We start from the raw sequence: 21869 nt of genomic DNA, 5'->3' as shown, positions 1-21869 counted from the left end.
TCCCTCCACTCTGTGATCACCTGGAAAGACAAGACACGAAAGAAACAATATCTTATTCATGAGTTGTGCGCCGGGTCGCAAGTGAAACCCAATATGCTTGTATCAAATGACATGTTCAAAACAGGTAAGGCTCTGCACATTTACACACATATTCAAATTCAGCATTTACACAGCAGCATTCAGGGAAATGTACCCAATGAGACGGGCAGGTACGGCGCAGGAAAGTGTACATCTGACCAGGGTTTCTACTGGTTCAAAATGAGGCAGGTCAGAGGCAGAAACGCGAGGGCTCAGAATGGCATACAGGAATTTTGAGATGTGACGTCTTGTATAAAAAAACATGCTGTACTTAACCTGACTTATTGTTATCTTCAGAGGACCTTAATTCATCTTCAGCATCACACTTATCAACATTTTCATATTGACAGTAGTTGAGATGACTGTGTAATGTCAAATGTGTCACTCATGGTGACAATCTCACAGATAATTCTGCAGTTGCTGTACTACTGAGGGTTTTTTTTTTCCCTGTTAGCTCATTGTTTTGGTTTTCTGGACGACAAACTCCACTCTTGTTTTTGGCTAGAATATAATCAAGATTTCAATTTTTTAAATAAACTAGCAAAACCATGACCTAAAAAGTTGTTTATTAATCTAATCTTTTTCTCAGTAATTTAAGAAGATATACTCAGAGATTTTCGCTCCTTGTACTGCTGGCATAGCTGCAAACATGACAAAACTTTCCTGCAGATTTTATGACTTTTATCAGACTGCTGGTAAATACACAGATGATAATGTTATACTGGAAAATCTGTACAGCTAAATACTGCTAAAATATATTGTCATTTAGTTGAACTAAAAACTTATTAATCTGGCTTCAGCAAATTCCACAGCGCAGAAACCGCTTTGACAAAAGTGGTAAAAATAATAAGTACTTGCTTCGGACTCTGGCTCAGTTTCAGTGTTGGTGCTCCTAGACCTCAGAGCAGCTTTTGATACGACTGATCACCACATTCTCTTACATGACCTACAAAGTTATACTGGTGACACTGCTCTCTCATGATATAAATCATGTTTATCAGACAGGTCATACTTCATTTTACCCAACAACTGTGCATCAGATTACAAGGTCAGTTATGGTGTGCCACAGGGATATGTGCTCTGTCCTATTCCTTTCACTATTTACACTGTTACACTTTGCACTATTTGCCTCTCTGTCTCATGCAGTCTTAACTACTGTGATACACTTTTTCTTTGGGTTACCAATCAACAACTTGTTCAAAATATTATTGCTAGAATATCAGCCAATCGAAACTTTTACCATATTACCTCTGCACTTTCTGGATCTACTTCTACTTCTACTAAGGTTCTACTTTTAATTTATAAAATATTACACAGCCTTGTGCCATCCTACTTTTCATCTCTAGTCACTCCTTATGTACCCAACAGGGCTCTACAAATTTAAAAATGGCAGTCTGCTGACTATTCCAAAAATAAATCAGATATCAGTAGGTGGTAGGGCAGAAATACACCGTGCACTCAGTCAGTCACGGACTGTGCACTGCTACGTGTTCTGCCACTGACGAGTCCTGCAAAAACCATGCTCATTCATATGCAGTAAAACATCTTAAAGGAGTCCCATTTTGGGACAGCTCGCGCTGAGATCAAGATGCATCTGAACCTCTTCAAAAAATCTCTTCTGTCAGCGATAATGAGCTTTTTAGCCTTTTTTTTTGGCTCATTGTTTTGATTGCTCTGGCCCACAAAATCTCAGAAATGTTTTATGTTCATGTTACATGTAAAGTGTTTTATTTATAGGATTTTACACATTGCTATTCATAAAAAGAAATGTGTAATGAACAGTATCCTTTATTTTATTTAAACAGGCAATAGACAAGTATTTGCTTTAACTTATTATGAAGTAAATGTTGATTGCACCATGTAATGGCTGTATCATAATGACCCCATCAGCATTTAAATTTGTACCCTATAGTCCTCGCTTTCACTGGAAATTTCTCCTGTCTCCACTTTAACAAATATGTCCAAATCCTACAAATAACCTTTGCCTGTTGATCAGTATTTCAACCATATGCATTGTTTATTTGTGGAGAGTGTGGAGACCCTTACTGGTAAAACACTGATTTAAATTGGTCATTTTATCATTTCAGTCTGACTGTACATATTTTGGAGATCACAGATGAAACCAGGGTGCAACCTGATGTCTGATACTGGTGAAAAAATAGATAAATAAATAAATAATGTTGAATGTTCTCCTGAGTTTTGATTTGGGAAAGTTATATATCAAAATTACAGAGTAAGTGCTGAGGTCCCAGATGAAATTAATGCTGCATCCTGAGTGTTATATGATCAATTCCACCATTTTCCTACTTTTTATCAGGTGTTGACACACCAAAGAAAAACACCTGTGGCTACAATCACATTTATCTTTTATTTATTTATTTAAGCATAAAGGGCAAACAAGAGATGTAAGCCATGCAAAACCGACACAAAGTGGAAATTATTGACATGAAAGAAAGAGAATGAACACAGATGGGTATCACAGAGGCAGCAAACATTTGAGAATTACATTTTTGGATTCTGCATGTAAACTTTTCAGGAGCTTTTTCTTTTATAATAAATCATGGGCTTTACTCAGTGCATCCTGCTGGCTGTGACTGAATCTCTCTATAGCCACAAGAAAGTAGGATTTACAGTTTGTCATTGCTGAACCAAAAGTTAAGTACCAAACAAAACTAAAATCTACAGCCATGCAGGCAGCTCTGTGAGGTTGTATGTAGGCATCGCAGTGCTTTAACTAAATGTTTAGCACTGACAACATCAACTTCACCGAATGCTTCCTGAAGGCACATGGATGTTTGTTCAGAAGTTCATAGCAATCCATTCAGCAGTTACTGAGATATTTTCTCCTGAATGAAAGTGGTGGACAAACTAGATATTGCCATCTAGAGACATGCCCATAGAAGGAATGTGTTGGTAAAATCAGGTTTAACTGCTACCTCACTGCTGTTTTCACTGTATAGCTTTCATTTAGAAATCAGCGTTGTACCATACTGACAACACAGCAGAAGTTATGTTGGGGAAACAAATTCAATAACATCCCTATCTGGTGGAAGCAAAATACATGACAGCTCCCCCAAATGAACATTATAGCAGGTCAGGCTAGATTATCAGCCCTTTGACTGGAGTTCTAGGTCAATATTGTATGCACCACTAGAGCACACACATCATAGTCTATTTTTTGAGACCACATCCTGTAAAGGGGCCCTGGGTTAAAATCTAGTTTTAGAGCCATTATTATTTCAGTATTAAACTTATATTTTACACTTTACAAAACAACACCTTACATAAACAAGCCCACAGCTCATTTTTGCCCCCTTTGTGTGTCAGTGCACAACCAACCCTGATGAGTTTTGGTGTGTTGTTAATAATTGCTAATGCACCAGCAGCTGGGAAGCAACTAAATGTCACTTGCAAAAAAAGATATGAGCACAAGAGACATTACTAAATGGTTTAGTAAAAAAAACAACAACAACAATGCTACACAAACGCCTCTGACATATGATTTTTTTAGCCTATCACTTACTGTTCCTTTACAGTGTGTTGATGCAAACATGGAAATTAATTTTATGAATCCATAAATTAGAGGAAAGCCTTCTTCCTTACCTGCTCAGTAAACCGAAACATCACAAATTCCCACCAGGTATTTCAAGCGTTTTAGCACTTACGCTTTCGAAGAATCTCAGTCGTAACTTACGCAGCGTAATCGACCAATAGAATAGCAAAGTGTCGTGACGCCACTTCCTGACCGGTAGTTTTGCGGGAAGTTTGGTCCTCATACAGCATAACCTACAGTCAACGATAAACAACAGAATCGAGGTGTGTATTCATCCTACAGTTTGCTAAAATATGTAAGTGTCGATTTTACTGACAACGTTACAGATGTCCCAGAGCGTTTGTTATTAAACGCCGTCATACAAGCTAGCAGCTAACGTGAGTTATCGATGCTAACGAGACAGCGCTGTTTGGCTAAGGGCTAACGTTAACCATCATTACAAGTGCGTAACAGTAGTAATGTTCACCACATAACGTGACATTTTGTTTACCTAGTCTGCCCGTAAACGTTTTGTGTTTTAAACCAGTAAGCTGTTGTATTTGCACAACAGATAGGGGTAATTATATTGTCAGCTAAAGCTACGTTATTGTACGTAAAAGCTGCAGATACTTGACGTTACTAACAGGCAACGTGAATTGGCGAACTCAGGATGCAGTAGCCTTACTTCGCTTGTAAATACAACATGGTATGTAGCAGATAAGGTGAAACCTCACTTTGTAGGTTGAACTGATATCATATGGTAAGTCTAAGTAAGTACGGTAAGTTTACTTCTATTTCACTGCGCTTTGAAAACCAACATCCAAAATGCTTTCGATTGTAAAGCATGGAGTTAAACCACAGATGACTGTGCGTTTCAGATGCCTCCAAAGGGCAAGGCGGCGGGGAACAGCAGAGCTCCAGCTAAAAGGAAGCTGGCAGAGGAGTTCCCACCCGGAGAGGTCCTGACAGACACCGGGAAGAAGGCCTGGAAGCTGGGGCGTCCAGTCGGCCAGGGGGGCTTTGGCCTCATATATCTGGGTAAGAACAGATGGAAGGCTGATGACCCATGTCACACGTCAAACATGCGCTGCTAAAAGGCATCTATAGGTTATTTGACTGCATGTGTGTCATTCATCAGACTTTCTTTTTCTCAGAACAAAACTTAATGCCTAGTGCCTGATGCTTAGCTATTTCATGTATTTAAATGCAACTTTGTACTGCATAAGATATAACTACTAATTAGAGAAAAAATTTCCTTTCTTGTATGCCAGCTGATGAGAATTCTGCAAGACCTGTGGGTGCAGATGCTCGCTATGTCATCAAAGTGGTAAGACAAAACAAACCAAAAACATCTTTTTCTTGGGCAGTTTTTTTTTTTTAAACATACATTTCGTGTGCACTTCACTTAAAAGTGATGTATTATGCCCTAGATACATGCACAGCCCACTCCATTGAGTACAAATTCATTTTCAGTTACATGTGTTTTCTGTTGCTTCTGTTTTGTTCTAATGAAGCTGTCGAATCAGTTAATTCACGGAGTTGACAGTGCAGCATTTCACCGCATTTGTGAGCGAAAGAGTTAATGACGCTGATCGCACCACGTCTGTTTGGCAGTCACGTTCTCTCTGTTAAACTTTCACTCAGATCATATCGGAAATTTCAAGGCAGGATAGTAGGATGTATAGACTCGTGATTTCAAAATATTCCTCACTTGTGACTCACTAGAAGTGTGTGGTGATGTGTGCATCTACAGAGACCTTGACCTCTCCCTGTGTTTATTTCTTTTCCTGTTTGGGATGTTTCAGGATGTCAGGCTTTAGGCAGTGATCAATATTTTGTTGACTGACTAATCAGGTAGATGCCTAATCGTTTCAACTACACACTTTGATGTATAGAATTTCTTTGTGAGGAAATGTGCGAAATTAATAAAATGTCCTTGCGCTGCCTTATGGCATCATCGGACTTACTGTGTAATGCACTTACATACTGTAAGCCAAAAAGACATTCCAATCTCATTATTTTATTTATAATCGTTTCTCAATAAACTGTCAAGGAATTGTATTACATGATGGTGTATATCACCATCTATAATCACATATGTTGTGATCAATGATTGAATCACCCCTTCAGACGATGACACCCTCTATCCTGTTTTCATGTGCAGCTTTTGACAGAATGTGTCTGACAGCACACCCGTCAATCTTTGTGTAGTTGCTTGAAGTGGACTTGGTGTGTGAAGCCCTCAGGCTGTGTTCAGACCAACAGAAACAGTGCATCAAAAGATAATTCTTCCTTTTTTATTTAATCCGGCAAAAACATGTCAATTTAGCTCAAGTTTTCCCTAATATAAAGCATCATGAAGGAGCAAGGTGCTTCACTGGACAGTCACATTTGTGCAAGAGCACAGTCCTGGAGGAACACCTGAATGCTGTATTTCTACTGCTTACTTCCAAGCTGTTGGGTCAGTGATATGTTTCCACAGTTTTGCATTTCATTGTTTTACCTGCAGCTGTAACAACACGGCCACACCGACACAGTCCTTTGTTTTTGTAGTGCTAGTTTTCGTCTAAACATACATGTATCCCTTATTTTGTCCACAGGAGCCCAGTGACAATGGACCACTGTTCTCTGAGCTCAAGTTTTACATGAGAGCTGCCAAGCCTGATCTGAGTAAGCCACATGATCATTCCTTATAAACACACACACACACACAAACAACTAGAAGTATGTCACTAAGCCAGAGTTAGCCTTGTGATCACAGCACAGCATAGTCTCTCACCACCAGGGCAAACAAATAAAAGAAATCCAACTTTCTTAATTAAAAAGACAATCTTGTAGCTGAGGCACGGCGGGGCCCTGCAGAGGAAGGGAAGCTTTTGGTGGCAGCGCCATTGGCCCCCAGGCCACAGCTTTGCATTTTATATAATAACAATCCAAATGTCAATCTCCCCTGACAATTAGCTGTTATATTACTAAGGAACCAAAGGCTCATATTTTATTCATGCTGGAATCTCACGTTGTTGGTAAATATTTGTCCCAGCAGCAGATTAGCTTGCGGCCCCGCTGCCCAGCTCCCCCCCACGGAATCATACTGTTATTACTTAGAGCATCGCAGCCATCACCCACACCCGTTCCAGTTAGCAGTGTGTTCACAGGAAGTTCTAGTCAAACTGCACTGATTTCGATGGTGTGCACTTACTGCAACATTTCTGATAAGTTTCCTCTTGTCTTGCAGTTCAGAGCTGGATGAAGTCTCGCAAATTGAAAAGTCTGGGAGTTCCCATGTACTGGGGCTCAGGTCTGCATGAAAGAGGAGGGAAGAGGTAAGACTTTGACCAGGACCAGTAAAAGGGTCCACACTCAATACCCAGCCCCACTCACTCTCAGTTTTTTTGTGACAAATTTGTTAATTTTCCTGCCTCCATGCTGGTGAGACCCGTGGCCGGAGGCATCACTTTGCTAGTTAAAGGTTGCCCTCAGGTTTCATCTGATTATCTTCTGAACCTACGAAGGCCAACTAGATCAATGTAACAGTATCATACAGTACTACTAACTTACAGGTACTACTTACAGGTACTCTGACAGTACCTATCACATTGTAGTTGGTTTCTCTATAAAATAACAACTTGTCATTTAAATCATCATTGTCAGAAATCTGAAACTGATCCTGAACATGCAGAGGTTCTCATTAACATCTTACAAGGACTCTTAAGGTTTGGGCAATTGACAAGTTAATATTTTTCTCTCTCGCCTAAGAAAGACTGTATAATACATAGTGGATGGAGCCACTGTTTTGAAGCCTCAAGTTCGGTGTTATCAAATATGCAGGATTAAGGCACTATTGGCTTCATTTTTCAGATCCGGAAGCTATGTCCACAAAGCTAGATCAGTCGATCAGAAAGTTCTGCTGTTTTGCAATGTCATGTGTCTATTGCTTTTACAACAAATAGTAATACTTCAGACACTGCAGAAGCACTAAATAAATATTCTCTATGCCTTCCAGGTACAGGTTCATGGTTATTGACAGGCTTGGTACAGACCTGCAGAAGAAGTTTGAAGAATGTGGAAGGAGGTTCCCCAGAAAACTGGTCTTGCAGCTCGGTCTTCGACTGGTTGGTTATTTCATGATCAAACGTTTTCAGTTCACTTGCATATTTTCCGCTGAATTGCCATCAAGTGGTAAACAACAGGTTGAGGGAATTTTAGTAGTTTTTCCCCTGCTGTTGCCTAGGAGGGCAGCGAGCCCCCTATGGGACCCCGCGCCCCCCGAAAGAAACAAAATATTTTATTTATGTTATGTGGTGAATTCTTCACTTCTAGACATCTATGCTCAGAGGCCTTTACTTTGAATTTGTATTTTGAAATTCTGCCCATCCTTTACAGTAGTTACAGGTGCAGAAGTCACTTGTCACAGTGTAAATATATATGCATATTCATGCCATATGGTTCATGTAAAACAATAACTAAATTCTTTCTATGAAAATGATGTTGCACTGTCTAGTCAATGTTAAGTGTATTTATTCTACCACCGTAATGTTGGTAAAGACCTTTTTCAGTTAGCCTGTTCAGAAATTAGCCTTGCGTAGTGTCAGGCTAACTGGCTAGCGTAGCTAGATTGCCTTGTTAATGTCAATATACAGTTAATGTGGTTTCAGTGCAATATTATAACAACAGTGGTTACTGCAACAGAACTATACACACAGTCATGCAGAGAGTATGCTGATCCCATTTTACAGTTCTTAAATGCTTTTAGTTCACTCTGGCTGTCAGTAACATCCCACAGAAATGCATGCATTTGTTTCTTTGTGCTTTATTTCAGAAAGTAGAGAAAGCAAGCAACCTAGGGGAAACGCTGTAGGAAAGTCATGTCATTTTGAGGGACTATGTTGCCGACAGAGAGCATGGAGAAGAACTATCAATGTCCTGTTTTTCTACCTCAAAACCTTTCCCATACATGGAATCATGCTACAATTAGAGTGTGTCTGGGTATTGACATCTAATCATTGGGCCATTGCTCTGACACCGTGTATTAATACATTTTCTATTATCTCCAATTCTTCCTAAAATGTCATCAAGTCTCACTATGCAAATTAGGTCAGCAGGGCTGGGAAGGGATCAGTGTTCAAGTGATGCTGCTGTATGGGTGCAGGAAGAGGTGGAGTCAGGTGACCTTTCAATTGTTGGACGGGATTTTTCATAAGAATGTGTCCAAACTGTACAGACCTCTTTCACACTTAGCTGAGATCTGAGAATGTAGGCCAATGCATTCTGGGTGGAATCTGGGTCTAATGTGTTTTTCTTGTTTTTTTGCACAAATATTAAGGGAGATCCCTGTTTTTTCTTTGTTTAGCTTGATATCCTGGAGTACATCCATGATCATGAGTATGTGCATGCTGACATTAAGGCATCCAACCTCATGCTGAGCCACAGTGATCCCAACCAGGTCAGTAGAGGCATCACAGGATCAGATCGCATTCTATTTTGGGGAAAAGAAATGGAAATGTGCTTCAAAACCTTCAATGTTTTATTACTGCATTTCTTAAAAAGGCCATATTATGCTTTTTTTTTTTAAAAGGGTTTTCCCTTTCATTTTTGTCCACGTAAAATTTCTCAAAATTACAAAATCCACACCAAAGGGAGTTATTCTCTCCCACAGAAGACACTACTGAACTGCTTGAAATGCCTTGTCAGTAGTCCAACCATTTTTTCCGCTACTTGTCTACGTCACTATGTAACACAGCTGCTTGTTGCTGCAAGACCTAACAAAAATCCTCATCTACTCCCACTGTTTGAGGATAGACGCTGTGGATTAACTTTTGTTTTTGATGGAAATGTGAGGGAAAGGTCCCCATGAGGACTGGAAAACTCTTTTGTGTGCTAAACATTTTACTTCGGACTGCTTTTAGGGCTTGTATGAATCTAAGAGCCAAGCACGGGAAGTGCTCTGTTGCTGGCTGCAAGATCAACACAAAGGTCTTCATCTACTCCCACCATCTGAGGATGTCAAGACCTAGTAGGTTAACATTATTTTTGATGGAAATGTTGTGGAAATGTCTGCATAGCAACTGGAAAACTGTGTGCGTTACCACTGGAATCTACTTTGAGGGGCCAGTAACTGTACAAGCTCAAGGATGGATCCATAATGGCTGCCTGTGTCCTGAAATCAGACTTTGAAGCTTTAAGTTTTGCCACGTTTTATGTTGTTGGCTGTTTATTTTGTTGGTTAGCCTGTTTAACTTGGTGCTAGCATTTTGCGCTGCTTCCTTGGCTACTCCGATGTCGGACCAATCCTGTTGTACTGAGTGACAGTCAAGAGAAACTGTGTGAATGTTAAGCCTCAATCGAAGCCAGCTAAATAACAGAGTTATTAACATACTTGGTTTGATGCCGGTTACGTTCTTTTTTTCATGTTGTTTTTTGTGTGTTTTTACTGCAGCGCTAGCTTGGCTAGGTTTAGCTTTGTTGTTATATGAAGCCTGCTCTGCTACAGTAGTATGTGTGCGTGTGTTACTGCTGCATGTAAATTTACTTGCACTGAGGGTAAAAAGTGAAAAAGAGATGCTTACACTAATTTGGTTAGTACCCAGCAGCTGGCTTGCTCAGACCATACAAAGACAAAGCTGTGTGTGGCACACTGGGCCGTGAGGCAGAGGCAATTCTTACTCAAAGATATGTGGCAGTGAAGATTTTGTTATTTCAGAGTTTGCTAGTGAAAATCTTACGTGGTCGCATTTGTGCGAGTGGCACAGTCTGGTAGAAACACCGTCCTGCTGACCCACAGCGCCCCTGCATTTCTACCGGCAGCAGTTCAGATCCACAGCTTTTAGCAAGGCGTCAGCTGATTTGAATGTAATGTTAGCATTTTTATAACCCTATTGAGTGGTTAATTTGGTGTTATGAAGCTGACACTAGCTAGCAAGCTAGCTTGCTCAGACCATACAAAGACCTTTGCAAAGCTGTGTTTGGGGCACACTGGGCCGTGGGGCCGAGGCGAAAATGGATAAGATTCATGCTCGGTGAATGAACATTTGCGGTGGTAAAGTTTTTATTTTATTTTATTGTGTGATAATCATGGTAGAAGTGCAGCTAGCTGGAAGCTAAAACACTGTCAGAGCTACTGGGAAACAAGTTGAATGGTGCCTGCTCAGCCCTGTATGAACTGACCAATCAGAGCAGACTGGGCTAATTGGGAGTGGGACCTTCAGGAGGACTGGATCTAAAACAGTGTGTTTCAGAGAACAGTGGTGTTGCAGCAGTGGACAAAATAAGAAAACTAACTGTTTTTATTTATTTATTTTTTTTTTTATATTAAAGCATGTAAACCTGTTCAAAAATATACAGTAAGTATGAGCGTGAAATTGAGCATAATATGGCCTCTTTAATGTTGGGAAACTAAAGTGGTACTCTGACCCCAGCACTGCTTCTTGAAAGCAGGGAGATGATTGTATTTTTTGATCATAATACACTTGTGCTGCTTCATTAGATTCAATTAAGTCTGGAAAAGAGGGAGGTGTGTGTGTGTGTGTGTGTGTGTGTGTGTGTGTGTGTGTGTGTGTGTGTGTGTGTGTGTGTGTGTGTGTGTGTGTGTGTGTGTGTGTGTGTGTGTGTTTTCCAAAGAGGGGGAGATTAGATGGTAGCAGCTAAGAGCTTTTCTAGCAAACAAGGCAGGAGCAAATATTTAATTTGAAGATTAATAATGTATCATTGGTGGTGTTATTAAATAGCTATTTATAAATGATAAAATTGCCCCCTGAGGATTTTAATATTAGGTAAGGTGTTTTTTTTTTTTTTTTGTTTTTTAAGCTATGCTATTTTCCTCTGGCGTTACTGAGATGTAGGTTTTCTATTGTTTTTGTATGTTTCTTTATTAAGGCCAATAACCAACTGTAGTATGTAAGCATGAAGCAGACTAATTAATAATGATGAAGCTTATGTAGGTGGAATAGCAATTTAAAGTCTAAAAGGGTGGCATCATCTGCTCCCCATGCTTTCAGTCTTTGTGCAAAGGTAGGCTAAACATGTCCCTCGCCTATCTCTGTCTATATTGCATGAAGTTTGCATTTTAAAAATATAGTTATATTTTGGGAAGCATTGCAAATGTGTTTGTATACGTATATAAATTGTTAAATGTGACCTTGTTCTTGGTCTGTGCATGGCTGTGTGCATGTATCAACTGGTGTGTTTGTGAATTGTAGGTTTACTTAGTAGATTATGGGCTGGCATACAGGTATGCACCTGACAGTGTCCTGAAAGAGTACAAGGAAGACCCCAAGAGATGTCACGACGGCACCATAGAGTTCACCAGCATCGACGCGCACAAAGGAGCAAGTAGGTCCAAATACTGCTACAAGTGCTCGAGCCTCAATACAGCTTTTTAACCCAGGCTGCCAGGTCTTTAATTCTGTGATGTAGTGAAAACATCTGTTCCCAAAAAATGTATTGTTTTGACTCTGGTCACACTAATTACACAGTGTAACACAAATAGGAAAAGTGACAGGGACATCACAAGCCTAGAGACAAAAACAACATCTCTGCTGTCGTTCACTTTTGAAAAGGTCTATTTGACATTTTTTTGAGGCACTAACCAAAGGCCACGGATTAACAGTATTAGCTACTCAGGGCTCTAGACTGCAACCAAAATTATTTTAAAATTATTTCAGAGTGTGCTAGTTAAAATCTTACGTGGTCGCATTTGTGCGGGTGGCTCAATCTGGTAGAAACATTGTCCTGCTGAGCCAGAGGGCCCCTGCAGTTCTACACGCAGCAGTTCAGATCCACAGCTTTTAACAAGGCGTCAGCTGATTTGAATGTAACGTGCTGTGTTTTTGGGGTCTTCTGTATGTCATTTTTGCCTTGGCCTTGCCTTGGGAGTGGGTGCTATTCTGTTGTATCTGTATTCACATTTAAATACTGATTTGAGCCCCACCGTTGTATGGATTAGCCCCACCGTAGTTTTAGTGTGCCGGCAGTGCCGCTGCCACTGTCTTGGCAGTGCTTGCTATGTTCAGTGAAAAAAGTCAGCCTACCCAGCCTAACACCCTGAGAACCAGCTGTAACTTGAGGTAGCTGATTAGCTTCAGCATGAATTCATGCATTGTATCAGTAGTAATGAAATAGGGGTAAAGATTGACAAGTACTTGAAACTGACTTCCAGCTAATTAATTGGAAGAATTAAAAGTCTTTTTAACAGAATGATTTATTGTGTTCTTTGCTTTTTAATTGTGTTATTATTATCATAATAGTTATTGTACAACATTTTGGGAAATGCTTTTTTTCACTTTCTTTAGATGTAGTCCAGAGCTGGAGCCTGGATAATAGGTTGTTTGTATATGGATCAAACTAACAACATGCATCATGATAGGGGTATTTTTGAACTACCTGGCTAGCTGTTTGCATCTTTTCCCAGTCTTTATGCTAAGCTCGGCTAACCATGTCCAGACTCCAGCATCATGCAACACAGGAAGGGAATAGAAAGGGAATTTATATTAATCTTCTTATCTCACGCTGGGAACGAAGGCAAATTAGTGTATTTTGTAGGCTGTGGAACTAGTCGTTAAATGGATTTGTTGTAAGATAAATCTGATCGTACAGGTACACTATGTTGTATTCACAACTGGCAGGCAGTACACATCCTCCTTAAATGCTGGTATTGCTATTAATCCCTGTACTTAAAAGAAGCTGCTGACAGTGTTTGCTGTGGCTCATGTTGTTGTTGGGGTTCAGCTGCATGTAGGCGGAGCGACCTGGAGATCCTGAGCTACTGCATGGTTCAGTGGCTATGTGGACGGCTGCCCTGGGAGGACAAGCTGCAGGACCCCATCTATGTCAGAGACTCCAAAATCAGGTGGGAGAAGCACACCTGCATTCATCACAGAACTCGGACAGAGCTTTCACGAAAGCGTGAGGTTGTCTGCTGCATCCAGCCAAGAAAAAGTGTGGAATTTGGAAAACTCGGAATTATACAAAACATTTTTGCAGTTTTATTTTTCCAGTAGAGTGAGGTATAATAAACAGAGAATTTTCAGACTTGTGTGGAAACTCATGCTACTTGTTTCGCTCTTACAGAAGTCAAGAAAACATCTCTGAATTTATGACCAGGTGTTTCGCCCCTCAAGATAAGCCAGGTAAGCACACACACACACACACACACACACACACACGCAAACACTCTCACACAGGCGGCAGACAGGAGTGAGTGAAGAGCTCATGGCCAGTAGGGGCTGTAAACCAGTAAAAATCAACAAGCATTACTCTTGTCCCTTGAGTTTTTCCAACTGTTTAATGGTCCAGCATGGCCCTTTGTGGTTTCCATCTAGCTGATAACTCCTCAGACAACAGGATTAAACCAGCCACTCAGCAGCATGAGCATTAATTGCAAAGGGTCACAGAGTTGAAAGTTCACTGCCGCTGTGATGGATTTCCGTCATTTAAGTTTTTAAGTTTAAGTCATGTATATGATCAGTGCAATGACAGACGCTGGCACTGGCAGGAGAGTGTAGCCCGGCGTTATCACTTCAGCCGTTGAAGGTTTTGCAGTGGTATGACAGGCTTTCGCTAGCTGGCTAGCTGAATCATGCTACCATGTGATAGACAGCTAATTTGTATAGGCATGCAGTCTACTTGGATGTAGGCTATCACATAATCTACAAATACAGCATGTCATTATTGTCGCTCGTTTACCACACTGGTTTCACTGCACAGCGTGAAATGTGTCCTCGAGAGTAGCCTGTGTCAGCAACACAGGTGTACTTCTCTACTTTTGAGGACCTTTACTGACATTATGCTTTACCCTGCTCCTTACCCTAACCTTAATCATTGCAACTTAAATGCCTAACCCCAAGCCACAGGCAAAAAGCTTATCTCACTAACCTTGCTAGTAACATACCTTCAGTGTGAAGCAGGACATGTTTGGCTTTTGCAGTGGCTGTAACTTAGCACACATCTCTGATACAACTTTAGAGAGCGATCAGTCAACAAGGAGGCCACTATTAATCAGATAAATTAAACTGTCACTTGAGTGGTGGGCTCTGTTACAGATTGTCAATATGTTGAATGGTTGTTACTGAACCTGACCTTAACAGTATTGAAAATCGTAAGGCCCGTAACTTACAAGTAAAAGATACCTCAAACAGTTTCCTGTGGTTAATTGTTTTTATTTATTTAGCTAGTTTTTGTCAATGATGTTTTGTGTTTAATACAACCATCGTTACCAATGTTGCAAATCAGTGAGCAGAACTGCTTTATGTTGCCTTCGACAGACACCCCCATCTGGTTAATTTAACTATTAACTGTTTTTGTATTGAATTTCTTCCATATCACAGTATATACTGCTGTCACAATAGTTTCTTGCACCAGCCACATCTGATTATAATCCTTTCCCTGACTACTTTTTAATCCCTCTACTTTAATCCTAGTTTTGCTCGGTCCTCATTTGGATGGAAGTCCGATAACACCCTGCAGCAAACATTGTTAGTGGCGACTGTAAATGGCAACCTTCACATTTTGTTGTCTCGTCGACGTAAAGAGTTGACATGTAAATGTTGACATGCAGCGTGTCCGTTCAAGCAGAGGAGACGAACTCTAAACTTCACACCTCCTTCCTTCTGCTCCGCTGAGCACCACCAACCGGATGTTTACAGCTCCACCTTTGTGCGTGTTTGCGGCTGTGTCTCTAGTCTGAGGAAAGTCGCTCCGAACAGGATTCGCCAGGACGCTGCGACCAGAGTGCAACATTATTGTGACGGCAGCGTGTTGGAAAAAAGATAGTGTGTAACGTGGACAGAAATGTTTAGTCTGGGTTATTGATATACTCCAGTCACCCATCACAAAACCTGATCAAGGCACTTCATGAGGACAAGCCCTCCCAGAGCTAGCTAAAATAAATCAATGTCACAAAACAAAATAGTGATATGCAGTGTACATACACATAAAGGATAGGGGAAAATATATGTACTGATATATTAATACAAGTATGTATACACTGATATACAGAAGATATATATAAGAAGATCGCTCTTTCCAGTACCATTGTGTGGCCATTGTCTGGTTTGTTTGCTTATTCTATGTTCTTCTTCATGTAGCAGAGACCTGGAGGGCAGATTCCTGATCATCTTACCCAGAAGCACCTGGGCCTGATGCTCTCACACTATAAGACCCCTCCTTTCTGTTGGAGAGTCTCTCTCTCCACCCGCGCACTGTTGTTTTGTTTTCAGCCATCCAATATTTTTTCCTCATCTTTTCCTCACGCTACACATTGCACTTATGCAAACATGTACCCTCACCACTTACTTCACTGATAGTCACACCTCGTGGTATTCTAGCTTTGTTTACTATTATGTACTATAGTTAAATAAATGACCTGTTATTCGCCTGCGTCTTTCTCTCTTTTGTCACGACTTAGAGCCAGGTTGTGACACTGATACGGGCAAAGAGGCAAGCAGTGAGTTGCAGGGTTTCAGTTTGTGGTGTGTTGCATTGTTGCGTTGCAGATGAGATCCAGAGGTTCATGGAGGAGGTTAAATCTCTGGGGTACCAGGACAAACCACCGTACGAGAAGCTGCGCTCCATCCTGCAGGCTGGACTGAAGGCTATGCAGGCTAAAGATGACGGCAAGCTAGAGTTCACTCCGGTCAGTGGAGCTGTATCACCTCCTGCTAAGGTAAACACACACACACACATACACACACACACACACTGAAACAACAATTTGAGTAACTTAAGTAATAAAATTCTCTGTAGGAATTCTCTGAATCTTCCCAGTTTAATTTCATTGTGGAATTATTATACAGTGGGCGGACCGTGTGCTGTAGCTTTAAGGCTAGTATTAAGCTATGACGCTCTGAAGCTAGGCTACTGCAACAGTGCTGACCATATTAATCACTGCTGTATATAGAGAGCAGTATCTGCCAGTGCCTACACCTGCTGATAGGAAGTGATTGAACATGGCCAGTGGTGGTGGAAGTACTCCAATTTTTTAATTATGTAAAAGTAGCAAAGCCACAGTGTGGAGCTACTGATACAAGTAAAAGTCCTGCATTCAAAATGTCACAGTAAAAGTACAGTACAGAAGTATTATCAGCAAAACTTACTTAAAGCAGCTTTAATCATAATCATAAGTTTCTAATAATAATGGATGAAGTGACAACGTGAAAGGGATTTCTAGTGTTGATAAACCTACAGAGAGTTATCAGCTGAATCTGCAGCTCCCTTCTGTTTTAGCAGAGAGCAGCAGACAGACACAGTTTGAGACTAGCTGGATATTTGTAAGAGGACACAAACACGACTTCAGATGAATGATAATGTTCCTCTGTGTCATCTGGGCGTGTTGCTCTGGGAATTGTCACTGGATGGGAGGGATAGAGTGAGGGGAAATTGTTCTCTAGTTAATCGATCGTGGATGGCGTAGTTCTCTCAGAAAAAAAATGTAAACAAAAAATGCTAAAATGAGTCACCAAACATGCTGTGGGGGTGGTTGATATACCTCTGCGGCCCGAGGTAAAGTACATGCGGGGAAACACATGATGTGTTTGATCGAGGTAGAAAATAAATCTATGTCGGGCAATGTTGATATTGTGGCGGACCACCACAAATAAATGGATTCATGTGAAACCTTGTGATGAGAGCTGATTGACAACTTGAATCTTGTAATGATATTTCAGAGACCTGGTCTTTCATGTCAGCCAGAGGCAGACAAATGCAGCTTCTCATTTTGAACCACTGACCATCAATTTTGCTGGCTTAAAAGTCGACTGTCGCACGCTGTTTGTCAGTGATAGGTATCGAGCTAGCCAATGCTAACTCGCATACTCAGGAGTCCAAGCTCTAAAAACGGGAGGATGCAGTACAGTCAGTTTGTTATTGAGGTGTTCTTGCTACACCACCAGCTCAGTTCGGATCTGGGCATTACAGTTCAACACAACTGTAACCTCACTGACAATGAGCTACAGTCAATACACTTATTAAATAATAATAATAAAAACTACATTTAATGTCAAACACACTGCCGCTGTTCTGTTTCATTCATTTATATTTATTGATTTTGATTAAAAAAGCATGAACCTTAACTTTAGTTAATTTTATTTAGAATCCTTTTGGATATTCTGTTTGTTTGTGTGACAATTGTCAGACAAATATAGCAACAAAGGACAGACATAAGACAGCACAGTGCCCCACCACAACATCACCAGCTATCAAAAATACAAATACAGTACTTCATTTCTGACACCAACATTTATCTTCTAAATGGAATTATCTATCAAAGTGCTTTGGCAGCAGTAAATCACCCCCGGACATCACCGGACAACCATCTCGGAAGCCGGATTGTGTGGCAGGCCAGAGGGAAGGCCTTTACAGTACAGTATACCCTTGTTTTTCGTGGGGGTTACGTTCCAAAAAGAACTCGTGATAGGCAAAATCTGTGAAGTAGAAATTTTTTTTTTTTTTTTTTTTTACAATTATTGTACAATTAAATACTCTATTATACATTGAAAAGAAAGAACAAACCATTTTACAGCCTCAAGCATTTGTTTCACAAATAAAAGTACTTTAGAAACGTTTTTTTTTTAACAAATAACCTCTGTACTGTACTGTCAAATAATAATTTTAATCATCAATGTGAACAGAAGGCTTCAAATTGCGGAGATTAGCACCGCCCACCGCGACCCGAGTAATTGGATTAAACGGGAGAAAATTAAAAATGATTATGAAAAAATACAAAGTACGGTCGGACAAATAGTGACTCAGGTGTATTTCACTGCTCTTCAGACTGAGCCGCTGCATCCTGACTCCGCTCTGCAGTGTTTTCTTCTTTTGAAGCCCGCGGTGCGGGTGTGTTTGTTCGGGAGAAGAACATAGTGATAGGCAGTTGTTGTTGCTCTTTTTTCTTCCGCATCTTCCGCTGCCTTTTGGGCCCTGCCGCAGGCGCTTTTGTCGGTCCAGAGCGTTTTGTCGACATTATGGGTTTTAGAGAAACTCGAAATTGCAAGAGAATTTGCACGTACGTAATGTAAATTTGGCAAGCTGTTTTACATACGGGTACATATTAAACTGCAACGTTATTGACGCACAGGTAGAGAAGAAGCGGAGTGACTTTTTAGCCAATCAGAATGCAGAACACAATGCACGATGCAAATCCGTGAAGTAGCGAAACTGTGAAAAGTAAACCGCGTTATAGCGAGGGATCACTGTGCAATATTCCTGCGATATATTTTGAAGTGAGCTAAAGACTTTTGAATCACTTTGAAACTCAGGTCAGCATCATAAAGCACATTACATTTTTTTAATAGGTTAGGCAGCAAGATGAGACCTGATTTCTTTTGTCTGAAAGTAAGTATCCCTGATAAAACAGGCGGGGAAGGACACTCCCTGTCATCTGGGCTGTTAGATGTGGTCTTTGAATTGGAAATTGTTGTGTGAACTCTCACACACAATTGTCTCCATCTGACTAATTATAAAATGAGGACCCTGCCAAAGGGTCTTAAATATGCATTCATTGCTACATATGCATGATATAATGCTAAAAGACTGATGCTACAAATTGGTCCCTGAAATCTGTTTGATTAGTGAGAAATACCGTCTGTTGTACAGTTGCTCAAGTCTTCAGTCCTCTAACAGGTCTACATTCTAACATTTACTTCTGTTGATATATTTGTTTCCTGCTTTCCATTTTCCTATTTGTGTCTTAATCTCTTATTCTCCAGTCTCTCTCTGTCTCTGTCTCTCGCTCTCTGTGCATATGGAAGATGCCACCGGGGACGTGGCGTTGCCAGCCAAAGGGTTACCGGGCCCCGGCGCTAGTTATTGTATGTAATTATCCCGCCAATCTGTTCACCTCAGCGGGCGCCGCATGGTGATCATGAGGTAGCAATTGTCAAAATGGAGGCAAAAATGGGAAGAGGGACAGGGGGGTGAGTGATGGTTCAGGCTGAGGGTGGAGCTTCATTATAGGGGCCCGGGAAGGAAGAGGACGGACGGAGCAGTTGATTGCCTTCATTAAGTGCTCGACTGTCTCAGAGGCCACCTTTTCATTCTCTTTCCTCAGCAGAGCTCACAGTCTCTTTGATTTCAGTCGAGAGGAAAGAGATAATAAAGTCAGAGTTTATGGAATAGTGTTTGCTGTATTAGCAGTGATTCTGAGAAACCTTCGTCTTCTTCTGACCTCACTGTTTAAACGCTTCAGCAGCAGAAGAAAGGAAAGCTGGAATGTTTCTGTTTGGGACTCTGAGGTCAAAGCAGCAGCGCCCATAATCAGATGTTTTAATGGATTAATGTGTGTGAGGTGGCTGGTGAGATGGCAGAGCATAATTGCATTTGCTCAGACTTCTCACACAAAAGGCTGGAGGCTCGGAAATGTCGGGTCGCCTCGACGCCAAGTCGAGGCTTCGCCTCAGTGATCGTCTCTTCATCAAACTCACCATCAGACGACGCTGCAGGCCTTGAGAGCTTTGACAAACTCTCCGCTTCTTGATTTTAGTTAAAAACAAAAATGTCTTCATTTAAAGACTTTTCAACATTAAATGGACTCGTTGTGCTTGCAGTTGGGCCCCTTTTTGGCAGTTTAGTCTATTTTTTGATGGTTAACTTGCAGCCATTTTAATGTCCATCGAGGATCCCCTGCTCGGCTACAGTACTAGAAATTGAAAACAAAATATCAGGACATTGTGTCAGTCTCTTAGAAATTAGACAAAAGGGAATTTATGTATTCTAAACAGCAGGAACAAGCACGAGCTCTCAGCTGGGTAACAAACTTAAAATGACTTCTGCATGTTCACACGCCGTCCAGTTGTCTTCAACAATCCTCTTCATTTTCTCCTTCCAGAAGACCACCAAGAGAAAGAAAGCAGCAGCTGAATCAGATGAGAGTGACAATGATGGAAGCACCATCAAGAAAACGAAAGTCGCAAAGAAAAGAGGTCAGTTCATGTTGTTCATGTTCAATTTATTTATGAATGAAAATGTAAAGTAGGAGTATGGTTTGACTCCAGTGGGACTGCAGCAGCCTCCCTGATGTCCACACTGAGACAGAGTGAGAGTCAGAGTTTGATGACCTCTGTTTTTTGCTAAACAAAAAGATTTCTCCCCTCACTGCAGTGAGCTCCAGTGAATGTGGAATACAGTGGACATAAAGAAAAAACCTTCACTGTACTCCACATTCACTGGAGTGAAGGTAGAAATCTACAATGAGGACTCGCAGAGCAGCTGTGGCGGCTCTCACCAGACGAAGCATGAGACCACGAATGCATAAGTTTGTGTTCTGTAGTAGCTGGAAGCAGCGCATGCCCAGATAGATAATCAGTTTAGACTGACGTCAAAGAGTCAGGCGGTGTTAAGTAGTTGTATGCTAAGATGTAACATGATGAATTTTCCCTGGCAGAAGTGAATGGAGTGAGGAAAAGTCCCCAAAAGATTCCTAGAACAAGGAAGGTACCCAGCAGTGGAAAAAAGGGTCAGCCCAAGACCAGGCTGGTGGAGATGAGCACCCAGACTTCACCTGGACTTGCTCTGAAATCCAGAGGCAGAACCAAGAAAACCAGCACCTGAGCATCCACTCCTCCCTCAACCCTTCTGTCTTTCCTCTGCTTCCTAAAAAAAGAGCTTTTTTAAGTTTTATACAACAGGATTTTCCATCTGTTACGCACTGATCAGTGTTTATATTTGATTGTATTTGGTGTGATTGAAGCCGGATCCATTGTAATAAAGAGGAAATTAAGTTATCCGTCTTTGTGTTTTAATTAAAGGTTTCATGGTCAGGGGTCATAGAAAGAATGCAGTTATTGCAGGACTGAGAGCTAAACACGGCCTTTCCTCAATAAGGAGCAGCACTCACTCCTAGCTCGGTGTGGGAAGTGTCAGGCGAGTGAGTCCCCAGCTGATTGAGTTTTCTCTCAATGAGACCACGATCTTTATTAACTGAACGTCGTTCATACGAGTAAAGCTCTGTGTGTGCCTAACAGAAGCAGCCTCCTTAAAACTGAAAGCTGAAACTGAAATCAAGTGAGTCCGTGGATCCACTGGGCCACAAACACTCATGCTGGCAGCAACTGGAAAGGCTTCCCAAACTGAGTCAAAGGAGTGAGGTGCCGAAGTTCTCATCCACAGCCAAGGCTGAAGTGTGAGTTGGAGTAGTTTGATCAGAGATGTAGCCATGTGTTTGTATACTCAAGTGAAGAGAGGACCAATCATCTGCGAATGGTTTTTCCAGTAGAATTAGACGGTTAGGAATGTTACCAGACATGTCCAGTAAACATACAGTACATATGTC

The 21869-nt window shown here is 41.0% G+C and overlaps 1 protein-coding gene across 1 annotated transcript; it reads left to right on the top strand.

Moving 5' to 3' along the window:
- Nucleotides 1-3831: 3831 nt before the first annotated feature.
- vrk1 (VRK serine/threonine kinase 1) lies at nt 3832-21306 on the top strand. Its single transcript, XM_041954168.1, has 13 exons — nt 3832-3894; nt 4489-4648; nt 4882-4937; nt 6211-6280; nt 6846-6933; nt 7614-7722; nt 8961-9053; nt 11806-11938; nt 13334-13454; nt 13676-13734; nt 16099-16268; nt 20427-20520; nt 20982-21306. Exons 2-13 carry the CDS (start codon nt 4489-4491, stop codon nt 21146-21148), a joined length of 1320 nt encoding a protein of 439 aa, XP_041810102.1. The 5' UTR covers nt 3832-3894; the 3' UTR covers nt 21149-21306.
- Nucleotides 21307-21869: the final 563 nt, after the last annotated feature.

This window comes from Chelmon rostratus, chromosome 15 (assembly GCF_017976325.1).
Source record: "Chelmon rostratus isolate fCheRos1 chromosome 15, fCheRos1.pri, whole genome shotgun sequence".
NCBI classification, from domain to species: Eukaryota; Metazoa; Chordata; class Actinopteri; order Chaetodontiformes; family Chaetodontidae; genus Chelmon; species Chelmon rostratus.
This window is presented reverse-complemented; position numbering and strand designations above follow the sequence as displayed.

Bases quoted from the DNA above. Each gene is read 5' to 3' on its own strand.
- vrk1 (XM_041954168.1), top strand. From the start codon at position 4,489: ATGCCTCCAAAGGGCAAGGCGGCGGGGAACAGCAGAGCTCCAGCTAAA. The intron at 6,934-7,613 runs GTAAGACTTTGA...TATGCCTTCCAG, and splicing joins CATGAAAGAGGAGGGAAGAG to GTACAGGTTCATGGTTATTG. The intron at 7,723-8,960 runs GTTGGTTATTTC...TTCTTTGTTTAG, and splicing joins TGCAGCTCGGTCTTCGACTG to CTTGATATCCTGGAGTACAT.